A 13,343-nucleotide genomic window follows, 5' to 3' on the forward strand; every position below is an offset into this window, starting at 1 on the left:
TGTGCTAGATTGAGTCAATAAGAGGATTGCCAAATTGGCAGGTAGAATACAATTAAGTGTCAGGACTGAAAACATATGTCTTCATTGATATGGTAGAAGGGGAATGTATTGTGGGATCAGCTCATGCACCTTCTGAATTTATCAATGGCTGAGCTATGGCCACCAAATGTCCTGATTATTTGCCTTGGTGAAAATGATCTCGGGCTTGAACCAGATTGCATTTAAGAATTAAGATTCAAAGAGATAAGAAATTGATTAGGCAATTGTAGCCACACACAAGCTTGGTCAGATACACTCACAATGCTAATTTGGGGAAGCCTTTGACCTTGTTGGCAAGACATGAAAAAATGTGAACCATTGAGTGGCCAGAACAGTTCTGAGGTGTGTGGTTCAATGATCAAATACAGGGACACACAATACACTAGGCCCAAGCTTTATAAGGGATGATAGTGTCCATCTCTTGGATGCAGGGGCTAATATTTGACTCCATGACCTTAAAGAATGGATCAGGCAGGAAAGAGCTACTGGAGGGTGCTACCATGACTATTGCTGGAACCCCTTGTGGCTGGTGTCCAGTGAAGATAGGAATAAAATGGTACAATTTCCAGAGGTAAATTTGTGCTAGTGGCCTTTTTGCCTTTGGGAAAAAGGGGAGACCTGAAGTCTTCATTGACTAAGGTCCTCCCTTTGGACCTCTTACTTCGCCCCCTTGTGGGAGAGGTGCAGATGATTCAGAAGTGAGCAGAGTCCTAGGGGTGGGCCCAGATGGTCTACTACAAGTTACCGTTTGTATAGTGGGAGTTCCGAACACTTTACTGGACCAGTTAAATGCCAGGTAGGAGAGAACAGGAGGTGAGGCACATAATGCCCTTCCTATAATGAAATAGTTAAAGTTGCAGCCTGATGTCCCATGTGCCTGTAGTTCATTCTCTTGCATGTACAGAGCAATATAATTCCTCTTGGAACTGTGAACCTTTTGGATTTAACCATGATACCAAATACTCTAGATTTATTTTTCACTTGCTATACAACAATATTACACCACGACCTTCTAGTTTTTTGTCCCCATTTTGGCACAAAAGTAACTTTATGTATATGAGTAAGCTCACTGGATTCATTCATAAATGACATAAATATTTGCAAAATTGTGCAACACTCATTTTGTAACAGATTTTTAAAGCTAAATTATGGAAGTATATGTAAAAACAAAACAATATCTTACCATGGCAGAGTGGGGCAGGAAAATCCCACTGATACAAGCCATTTTGGTGATGTTTACAAGTTGCATTGCTATGGCCAATCATTCTATATCCAGGCTTGCAGTAATAGTGCACTTTACTTCCAGTTGAAACTGCTGTTCTATTTACAGTTCCACCATTCTTTGGGATATGGTTTAAGCTGCAATAGGGAGCTATTTATCAAAAAAAGATATAAATATAATCTTTAAAAAGTTAGAAGACACTTAATTCAAAAATAACTATTTGTCTTGCAACATTTACAAAATATGTTAACGTAATTTAAAATTCTATAATATGTTTTGAATTACTATCAGAATTCTCATTTAGAAGACACATATCTGATGTAGAAATACTGTGATTGGAGGAATATCATTTATATTCCAAACACTCAGAACTCCTTTTATTGACAATGCACTGTAAAAGCTATGTGAGTGAGCTATGTTAATAACATACATAATTGCCTCAGAAATTCAGTTACCTCACATTTAGTGAATATACTCTCTCATAGACTTAATTCATTTATATCTATCAGACATGGTTACTTGAGCTACATACTGGACATACATACATCGTCTGATTTAGTTAAGCACTATTCAAGAAACCTGAAATGTTTAAAAGTCTCAGTCATTTAATCAAACATTTCCCAAAGAGAATGGAAAAAATTCAAGTGAAACAATACAGTGAACATCACATGAAGTTTTTGTATTCTGATTATGAACACTTAATTTCTCAATTATATTTTAATTATTTTCTTCCATGAAATATCTTTATCCAGCAATGTTAGAAAGTAATAATTGAAATAAAAATATTTAAATGACATATCTTAGGTATTTCTACTTTCAAAGATATTAAACTTTTTATCAAAATGGTGTATCTGTGGTGCACATGAAAATACAGGAAGAATAGTGATGTTGAGAACAAGGCATAATACACTCATTCAAAGGACAAGCTTTTACACTGAATTTCACTACTTACCTGCAAAACCCTTATTATTCCTGCAGAGAGTGAAAAACTTTTCCAAATTTATCATACTGTGATGTGCTTTAGTAATAAATATAAAAATTAGCTAGACAACCACACTCATTTTATAGTGTTGCCTAAGCAAAATATGAATGTACCATAAGTCTCTAGAGATCAAATGACATTACACTGTTAACCTGATTTAACAAGTGTATTTTACATACTCTGCTACGGAGGTCAATAATTCTATAATTCACTATTCACAGAAGCCAAATAGTTGTACATCTAGGCTGAAATTTCAACTTTGACTACAGCCTCTTCACCTCACTGGCTCACAGTAACTTACATAGATCTATGATTGGTAGCTCTTGCAGGTTTAGACCTTAGTCTCTCCCCTACTATCATTTTAAGGAAGGATTTATATTCCCCCACCATGTCATTTTTCCACCTCTTCCACCTTCCTACTTTGCTTCCAGTTGAGGCCAACAGCTGCTCATCTGGCTGGCTTGGTGACTATTCAGGATGGAATAAACTAGATCTCCTGTCATATACTAGGGCAGGATTCAACTATAATCAATCAAATATTTAAATAAATGTGTCTTCAGGTGAAATCTGCTACAGATGGCAATAAAGTTGTAGCCAATTCTCTCCTGCATATCAGCTAATGGGCAGCTCAAACAGGACTCCAAGACATGGACCAAATAGATACTAGCGGAAAAACATGGAAATGGGGGCCAGATTTATGGCAAAATTACTCTCCTGTTGGGAGGAGAAATAGCAACATTTTCCAGGTAAAAGATTTTCCTCCCATTGCTGTACTGAAAGATTTCACAATTAGTGTTATTGTTTTGATCACTGTACTTCTGACTCACTTTTGGGTAAAAAACTGATTCGAGTTGCATTCAGGGATATATACTAACTGCCTCAGTCTAATGAACAGGTTGTTTGATGATAAATCTGATTCAAGATACATAGGATATTTTACCACTGGAAAAGGCTTGATACAAAAGAAAGGGACAGGATAAAACCAAATCATTAAACATTTCATAGAATATTACCTAGATTCCTATCGATTGGAATTCAGTGGCAGTTGGATTCCTAAACTCCCTTAATGCCTTTAAAAAATCTGGCCTATTTTTATTATTTTATATATATAAAACACCTATAACATTGCTATTGTGTACCACAAAATTAAAGAATTAATTGATATTTAAATTTTTAATTTCTTTAAAGATTGCAGTGAGAGGATATTACATATATAGTTGGGTGCATTAATTTATCAGAGGCATTTGCCCGCTACAAAATTGATTTATATGGTTGATATATTTTAAAATCAGTGATACAACTGTATTATTTTTCATGTTATTTATATCTGTGATACAGTCCCCTCCCGCTTCAGTTTTCACTATTTAGGTGTTTGATTTTGTTGGGTTTTGTTAGTTTTTTTGGTTGAATGAATGATTAATAGTCATCTTTGAAAGGGAAAGAGTCTTGCCCTTAGTTTATACAATAGATGGGCTAGCAGATAAATCCTGATCCAAAATGAAGGTGTAAACACCACGGAGGGAGAGGAGATATTTAAGCTAAAGGACAACGTTAGCACAAGAACAAATGGGTATAAACTGGCCATGAATAAATTTAGGCTGGAAATTAGAAGACATTTCTAACTATCAGCGGAGTGAGGTTCTGGAGCACCCTTCAAACAGGAGTTGTGGGGCAAACAACTTTACCACTTTTCAGATGGAGTTTAATAAATTTATAAATGGCATTATATGATGGGGTTATTTGAGATGCCAGGGAACAAAACTCAATGGTGCAGAAAGGCTTATGTTCTAGTTTCCATAAAAGCAAGCTTTTATAAAACCTAAGATCAATTCAAATTTTCCCTGACTTTATTTTTAAATTCAAGGGATAATTTTTTCTTCATTCAACAATCACGACCATTCCTTTGCATTGTTTGCAGCTCAGACATTTCAACATTGCATTAGTGCCTGAGAACCTGAAAGTGAAATTGTCTAGAAACTGATGATAAATTAAAGCTGACAAGTGTATTTTCATTGTCTAAACTGAGAGAATTGCAAAAGTAAACTGCATTAAAAATGAAGAGGCTATTTAGTAATATTTTTAAAAGTATATATTTTTGTGTTATTAATAACTTATGTTAGGAAACTGTATGTTTTTTACCTGATGATGTCCCCATATCAGTCACCTGGAATGAATGGATCATTTCTTTAACTCAGAATCTGCCAGCTTGAACCATGGAGTACATTTGTGCACTTCTATTTTCCATTTCATAACACAATACACAAAGCCTTTGTTTTTATCAAAGGCAACTTGAAACAACATTCACAACCTAGTACTAAAGACATGGAATCAATCAACTTTTCTGATTCATGCCCGCTAAAATTCAGTAGTGTAGTATGCTGAGCCCTCACCACATCACTAAATCAGAAGGAATTTATGCTATCTAAAGAGCCCTTAATATCACCCAGATTTAACTACAGTTCTTCCCCTATCTATTGTACTGATCTTAAAATATTTAGTAGATAATATCTGTTCCTCCAACCAGAAAAATATCCCCACTCTCAATACAGCTTCTGGGATGTTCCTCTGTTATTTAGAAGTGGGCTGAATGGACATGACTTCAGTTTTATTTTGAACAATCCAATCGCAGAACAGGAGTGGTTAATTTCCAGATTCTATTTCTATACTAAACATCAGTGTTTTCCTGACATGGGGAATTCTGGATGAAAGGTTTCAATTTTGTCATAGCACTTATATAGGAAATCCAACTGTGGTTTTCATTTTGGAAAGAGAGTATTTCTTTAGTAGCTCTTTGAGTAGATTATCCATGTAGATTTGCACTCCTGAGACTACAATGTGCTCTTGGCATGAAGGTGGGAGACTCCTTTGAAAGCAGTGGCCTTTGATGCCACATGGATACACCCATGTAGAATTAAATGCAAGATTCAGAACAAGCTTTCTAAGGAACCCTGATCCCAGTACAGGAACTAGAATCCATATTAAAGACACTGAAGAAGTGTGGATCTATACTGACATTCTGTTCAAAAAGCGACAGTCACTGGTAAAGTAACTATTTTTTCCTTTGAGGGTTGGCAGTATAGAAGGAATGCTTGGAGATTAAGTAGTGTTAACAACCTGCAAAGGAAGGGAGTTGGATGTAAATCAGTAAGAAAGTGTGGTTCTGTTTTCAGCCAATCTGAATATCCTTTACAATCACAGTGACATTTGCTTACATACTTGAATTAAATGTATGAAATTACAGAAATACCCTTGATTTTTGTTAAAGAGGGAACTGACATTTAAAGAGGGACAATGAATATTACTTTAATTTATTTTTCAACTAATTTAGAAACAAGGGGATTATGTTTCTGAAGCAAGACGGTTAAAACTAAAGGCTTCTAGTGGCCAGGGGTAAGACCTTAAGCAGCATTCAGTTTTGAATCTTGCAAGGGAGTTTGAGAATGACAGCTGAGGCTTACTATGGTTTTCATTTCAGTCAAAAAAGAACTGAAGTGATCTCCAGAGGTTTGCTGTTCTAAGCAGAAACTATTATCTATATGCTTGAATTATTGTCTTTTTTTTTTTGATTGCAGGAGAATTTATTAGCATATTCTTTTTCTCTCCTTTTTAAAATGTGGTAATATAAGGACAAACTATACTGTATGTGTGAGCCTTCCCAAACAGCAAACTTAATTGGGCATAAAACAGGTGAGAGGTAGGCATCTAAATTACACAACCTGAGAAAACCCACTGAAAACTTTTTTTTTCTGTTGTTGTTGTTATTATTTTATTTATTACAGTAGCATCTAGGGACCAATAACAGACCACCGTGGTAGGCACTGTACAGATACATGGTGTACAGATACAGATTCACCGTGGTAGGCACTGTACAGATACATAACAAAAGATAATCCCTGTCCCAAGGAGTTTAAAGTCCAAGTATAAGACAAAAGATGGATAAAACAAATAGGGGAACACAAGCTAACAGTAAGACAATATTTGGCAGCATGAAATGCAGAGGGCACTGGTGGGGGGAGGCTGAGACTTGTTGGGTGTGGTGCCTGGGACTGGGTGGTGGGAAGGGGAGGCTGGAACTAGTTGGCTTCATTTCTTAACTGCTGAATGCTTGATTTGCAACCTTAATAATGTTGTTTTAACAATGAGTGTGTGTGTGTGAGAGAGAGAGAGAGAAACTGTGTGTGTGTGTAAAATAAACATTTTACCCGCAACACACCGAGGTCAGACCCATTTCAGAGTTTCTACAGAAGAGCTCAGAGCTCCTGCTACTCAGACCACTTTAAGCCTCAGGCGGCACAAAATTCATTGGGAAAGATGTCATGGATAGCCGGTATATCAGAAACTGATCCTGCATTCTTCACACAGCCAAAAGTACCATTCAAGTCAATTGGAGTTTTGCCTGGGTCAGGAGCATAGAACCACTACAGTATAAACAAAAGAGCTTTTTAATTAATAAACAAAATCAATATTTGTAAACTATCGGGTGTTCTTTGGAAAGAAGGATATAGGGTTGCCAAACCTCCAGGATCGTCCTGGAGCCTCCAGGAATTAAAGATTAATCTTTAATTAAAGATTATGTCATGTGATGAAACCTCCAGGAATACATCTAACCAAAAGTGGCAACCCTAGAGGAAGAAGTAGGTCAGCAGCAGTTTATTGCATCTAAATACTATAGCATTAAAAATAACATAGCCATTTTAACCTTTCAATAAAGCTTGCAAGTGATACCATCTGGAAAGAGGGTGGAAGAGAATTTATGGCCTTTTATGTCTGCTTTCCTTCGGTATTCACTCTATATAGTTTAGTAATCATTCAAAATGTGATCTTGCTATTAAATCCAATTCCCATTGGAGCTGAGGGTACTGAGTGATCAACAACTTGCAGGATCAGGCACAAACAGAGTAAGTAAAGAAGCAAGTATAAGGCAATAAATCAAAAATGTCTAAAGGCTTGAGGGTGAGTTAGTGCCATAGGAAATGTCAATCTCAAAGCTGTAACCACTATCACCTGCACTCCGTTTCTGTATTTCAATAGGGTAGAGTGCATATAATGTATTCCAACCTCATACTTATGACTACAGGGATAAAATATTTTTCTTCTCCCATCTGGCTTCTGAGACAGGAGCTGTACTGACTCTGAGAGGATTAGCGGGTATGAGTGCAGCGGTGCATTTGTCTAGGAACAACAAAACCTCCTACCTACATAAATGATGAAGTGTAAACCAGCCACTTCAATGATCTGAACTAGTGTTATAATTATAGATTTAATTTACTTTTCTCAGTGACATATCAGCAAAAATATTTCAAGGCCTCTTAAGTATTAATGATTCTTCAAGGTAACTTATTTGTACATTTTCACCTCACTTATATCCACAATGCCCACTCACTTTTGACTAAAGACCAACCGATTGTAGCTGTGTCCGTCCCAGGATATTAGAGAGACATGGTGGGTGAGATGGTATCTTTTATTGGACCAACTTCTGTTAGTGAGAGAGCCGCAAAGAACTCTTTGTCAGGTCTGGGAAAGATACTCTCAGCGTCACAGCAAAATGAAAGGTGGAACGGATGGTTTAGCATAAGTAGTTAGCATACATTGTAAGGGACTGTAAGGTACCCTTAAAGGCTCCCTGAAGGAGGCCCTGAGTCCTACCATACCTTGTGCCAGGAAAAGGAGCAGTGAAGGTGGATTCTTCAGGACTACCTAGAAAGGCTGCAGGGAAGCAGCCAGCTGGAGCTCAGGAGGCTCAGTTAAAAGGAGCTGTAGGGCCTGAACAAGGCAGTCATTGGCTGGGACCAGACGGGTGAAGAAGGAGTAGAAGGCTGTGAGATTCCACAGGTAAAGAGACTGAGAGGAAGCGCTCCTCAAGCAGGGATAGAACTGTGAAGCTTTCCAGGTGCAGAGGCTTGGGAGGGAGAGCTCTGACTAAAAGGGAGTAGAGACTGTTACAAACTCTCCAGGCAAAGAGACCTGACAGAAGACCTTGAGAAATCAGGACAGAAACTGAGAAACTCTCCAGGCAGCAGGCCTGAGAGAGACCCTGCTTAAACAGGTAACAGGCAGAGTACCCAAGAAGGTGGTAGGACAGAATGGGAAGCAGCCCAGGGAATGCAGCTCTAACAACTAATAAAGAAAACAGCACATAGCTGCTACTTGTAGGGTCCCTGGGTTGGGACCTGGAGTAGTGGGTGGGTCTGGTTCCCTCCGCTGGCAACTGGCATAGTGGCCAAAGCCCCAAGAAGGAAACAAATTTTGTTTTGGAGCCCAACAAAGGAGCTAGAGTTTCAGCAGGCCCAGAGATGGGGAGGAAGACCCCAGAGAGGGCTGACCATCTGTTGGATTGTTACCCCAGAAGGAATTCTTTCATATGTATTTAGGTTATATGTGACTTAGCCAGAGCGCTGAACCACTGAAGACGAAGGCACCTGCCAACAGGGAGGGTTGGTAACAGAAAAAGGAAAAGAGTGCAGGATCACACCCAGCTGCCAGGAGGCACTCACAAGAGGCGAGTTCTGCCCTCCCATCACAAGGATCATTCAAGGTAGAGTGATCCATTAACACTTCTGCAGTCATAGGACAAAAAGAGGGGGTTAGTGGGTTACAGATCATGGTAATAACCCACTAACCCCCTCTTTTTGTCTTATGACTGTAGACATGTTAACTCTATCTTGACTGGTCCCTTACAGTATGTGCTAACTACTTATGCTAAATAATCTGTTCCACCTTCCATTTTGCGTTGACGCTGGGAGTAGAAGAAGAGGAGCTCCGTGTGGCTTGAGAGCTTGTCTCTCACCAACAGAAGTTGATTCAATAAATATATTACCTCACCCATCTTGTCTCAACCAGGGAAATGACTGCTTGGTTAGTCAAATTGCAATGCTCCAGGACACATCATCAGTCAACCAACGCATGGATGGCAGCAGCATGGGTATACACTGGTCTGCATTTGCAAGACCATACATTTTCTTTCACATAATATAATCTCTGGCTGGATCACTTAAAACAGTTAGGCTGAGATTTCCAATGATGCCCAAGGGTTTTGGGTGCCTATTCCCAATTAAAATTAATTTGACTTGTGTTAACATCCTCCTGATCACTTTGTAAATCTCAGCATTGGTGTTAATAATGTGACATTCTATAATTACTCATTTCTAAGATCTAATTGTACCATCATCCAATTTTTAAATGAAACAAAAAAACCTATTGTCTTTGCTTCTTGTATACATTATATTGTTGGAGTTTCAATAGTGTAAATTTGGAGTGCTGATATTTTTATCTCTATATGCTGTATATGCTGATATTTCTCTCTCTTAAGTTCTGATATGACCACCATTACTATAGTTTCTGATTGCCTCCTAATCTTTAACATATTTATCCTTACAACACTGCTGTGAGGTAGCAAATGCTATTAATCCAGTTTTACAGATGAGGAACTGAAGCAGAGAGAGATTATGGCCTATATGGAAATAAGGAGTTAGGTGCTGTGAGGTAGAGCATCAGAGCACCTAATTTTTAGGCACCTAGAAAATCATTGCAATTTAAAATGTCCGAGTTAGATGGCCTGGACTCCTATACAACGAACAAGGAGAGATAGGCACCTTAGACTGCAATTAGCAAAAGCTAGCATGCTAAGCAGGGAGCTGCCTAAGCTATCTAATGGAAGATGTGGACCAAAGCGGTGTGTGCTAAGCCCCATCCCTCTCACAGATATAGGCGCCTAAATCCAGGCCACAGGGAGATACCTTCTTCCGAGACGGATTCTCAGCCGTACAATTAGGAGCCTACACCACTTTAGCAAGAGACAGAGAGTGGGGGAACAGGAGAATAACCTCCTTCATAACTTTTAGCCCCAGGGGATGAGGAACTCATCTGGGCTGTGAGCGATTCCCTGTTCCAGTCCACTCCCCACTCCACCAGAAGGGCAGAAGGGTTTGAACAGAGCTCTTTCACTTCTCAGGTGAGTGCTCTAATCATTGGACTACGGGATAGTCTGATGTAGGGAATCCCTCAATATCTGCTGTTGAAGCCATTGCACTGTGACTAAATAATTCAAGAATCTTTGGTGAAGGAGGCTAGATCCTGGATCGCCCGTATCTTGGGGGAATGATCTAACTAACAGGTTATATTCATTGACAGGCTTGTCCTTGATCTCTCTCACACAAATCCAAATAACTTTTCAGCAGGAGTGACTGAGGTATTCCTCTCCTCTCTCATCAAAATATCCTATGACCCACTGGTAAGGGCACTCACCTGAGAAGTGGTAGATCCCTGTTCAAATCCCTTCTCTTCCTCAGGTGGAGGGATGGGACTTGAACTAGGTGTCTCCTAGGTGAGTAGACTAATAATTGGTCATGTATTTAAAAAAAAAAAAGTAGTACCAGGTACAGCAGCTGTCCCTGGTTCCCACTGACAAATTTGGTGGGTGTATGGTAATATTTTCTTGTCTTGAAAGAGTTTTTCTCTTCCCTACTGCTGCATGAAAGAGACACACAAACAATAGGGAGAAGCTGATTGTCCATAAAAGGGAAAAAATGAAAATGACTGTTTACAAAAAGCTGTCAAATGAACGCACTAAACAATCCAGAAAGAAAAAAAATCTCAAAACTGGTTTATCTTGGGTGTCGTATCAACGGTATTTACAAAATGTTAAACAGAACTGTGAGTTTAAAAATTGATGGTTCCCTTGTAGGTGTCACAATGTGGCTAATAGAGAGTTGGTAGACTTTTTTTTTTTTTAAAGCATTAAATTATAGAATTTAAAAATAATTTCAAAACATTAATAACTTATATGTGCAAGTAAATGAATACTTTACTGAAGGAAATACTACCTTTACAAAAGCTTCCATCATAATAAGGAAGATTTGCCACCGTGAACTAAATCTAGTCATTACCAAACTACACTTTGCCATACTTTGTGCATGGATGTGCTTGGAAAAGTAGGGAAAGGGAGTGAACAGGCATTAATTCGTTACTGTAGGTTCATCATTATGAGGAAGCCTGCTGACTCAAGTCACAGCTGCCGTGGCATCAATAGCCTTTTGGATTTCTATATTTTTCCCCACTTTCATGCTGTCGCCTTCCCTCATTAAGATTCAGATCCAACTGTTTATTAGGCTGCTTGCTGTTATTCCTCCTTCATGCTGATTGTCTCCAATGAATTTGATATAAAATGTACAGATGTGGGGGAAAAAGATGCTAGCTTTCAAGAATGGCTGTCAGTGAAACAGGGGAAAGTGTTATAATTTTCCTGAAAAATGCCCATCAGGATGGGATGAAGCTGACATTTAGTCTCCTTCCCTCTGCTCACACTCTCTCTCTAATATTACACTCACAAAATAATTTCTCATTTCTCAGATAAAATCAACCAGGTGAAAAATGTGGGACTCTTTCTCCTCTGACAATAAAGAAATACTCCCTAATAGTTCCTTTTCTTTCATCCCAAGTAACACTCAAAGCACAACCTCTAAACACACTCTGATCTCAGCTTTGCTTTTTTACTTTCTATGTGGTTAGAAGTCGGCATTGTGATGGTGGTAGGTGGCAAAAGGAAGGCTCCTTGAATCTATGTCCCTGCACTCTCAAACGGGACAATCTGGCCCTCAATAAAATATTTTCTGAAGTGAAAACATGAAAATGTTTTTGTTAGTCATTTAAAACCTTGAGAGATACACAGCCATGTAAGGCTCAAATACAGCAGAAACAATATATTTTAGCTGCATAGGAAGTGGAATAATCCATGCAGAAAGATTTTTCCTCCCCATGTACGCTGTATAAGTGATTTTTGTAGTGAGTGTATAGAGCAGAATATGTGTGTGTGGACGGAGGAGGAGGGAGGGTTATTTTAACCCACAAATGGTGACAAAACCAATGGATCCACCCACAGTGAGAAATCCTATCCCAGTCTTCATAATTATGGTGACATCATTGGCAATGAAACTACTGTTGATCCACTACAAAACTGGATGCAGGCTATTGCTGACTATTCAGTTGGTTCACATTCTCTGCATAGAGTTAAAATGTGCATCAGTTTAAAGTTAGGTATCAAGGGCATGGGATGGTTGGGCCAGGAGCAAGTAACCATTGCTATTCAGATTCTTCCCTCCTGTGATAGTAAAGGACACAGAGGGAATAGGGGAGTGGGCTGAAGCAGCCTTTGCTGAGTGTCTGCACAACAGTTCTGTAGTTTGTTAAGTAATCTTCCCAAAAACCACTATCACACATAATATTGTAATTATATTTTGTGCAAAATATACCTTGTGATGTATCATTTGAAAACTAATTATTCACTGGTCAATAATATCATGGTGAAACGTGTGTAGCCACATTATATGTATTGTTACAAATATAAGCTGAAATTATTACTTAAGTATGTTTACCAGACAAATCTGGGAAGAAGGTAAACCAGTTTCTCAAAGACAAAGGACAAGCTAACACCTCTAGCCAGGCGTCATCAAAGTTGACTGGCAATCACCTATCAAATGGCGATTCTTTGGCAACAAAGTGAAACAGGAACAGATAATCCTGCATTTTATCAAGAAACCACATGGAACGTCTTTCACCATGAGACTCCATGTCTCCATTCTCACACCCCAGGTTTTCTCTCTCTCTTTCTTTCTTTCTTTCTTTCTCCTAAGAAGACAAAGGAATTTAGGGAGAGTATCCTGGTCAAAGAATTTGGCACCTGGGAACATGTGGTAAAGATTTAACATTGAGTCAGGTGTAGTTTGTTAAATTTTAGCTATTAAAAAACATTTTATCTTTACTTCTCTTGTACCCATGTCTGACTTCAATGCCTTATACTTGTATTCACTTAAAATCTCTCTCTTTGTAGTTAAATAAACTTATTTTATTCTTAAATCAAAACTAATCCAGTGTTGTATTTCAACTGAACAGTTTGTGTAAATTCAGTTAAAAATCGAATTTTGACCCTTTAACAAAGGCGAAGGACCACTAATATCTGAACTGTCCAGGAGAGGCTGGACAGTGCAGAACTCTCATTTTTGGGGAAAATTCGGGAATGGGAGTGGTCACCTTACAAGTGGTAACCACGGCTGGTGGAAGCCAGAGTGCTACTGGCGTGTTGCTGTCTGTCTGCAGGTATACAAA

General features: G+C 38.6%; 1 protein-coding gene across 1 annotated transcript in view; it reads right to left on the reverse strand.

The window, feature by feature from the left end:
* Positions 1-13,343, reverse strand: part of CSMD1 (CUB and Sushi multiple domains 1) — a 1,845,645-nt gene that overhangs the window by 148,933 nt on the left and 1,683,369 nt on the right. The window contains exon 49 of the mRNA XM_067558441.1: positions 1,223-1,411. Within this exon, the coding sequence (XP_067414542.1) occupies positions 1,223-1,411 (189 nt within the window). The remainder of the gene's footprint in view (positions 1-1,222; positions 1,412-13,343) is intronic.

The sequence above is a fragment of the Emydura macquarii genome, unplaced genomic scaffold (genome assembly GCF_026122565.2).
Source record: "Emydura macquarii macquarii isolate MOO-44397 ecotype Brisbane River unplaced genomic scaffold, CSIRO-AGI_Emac_v2 contig_2063, whole genome shotgun sequence".
Classification (NCBI taxonomy): domain Eukaryota; kingdom Metazoa; phylum Chordata; order Testudines; family Chelidae; genus Emydura; species Emydura macquarii.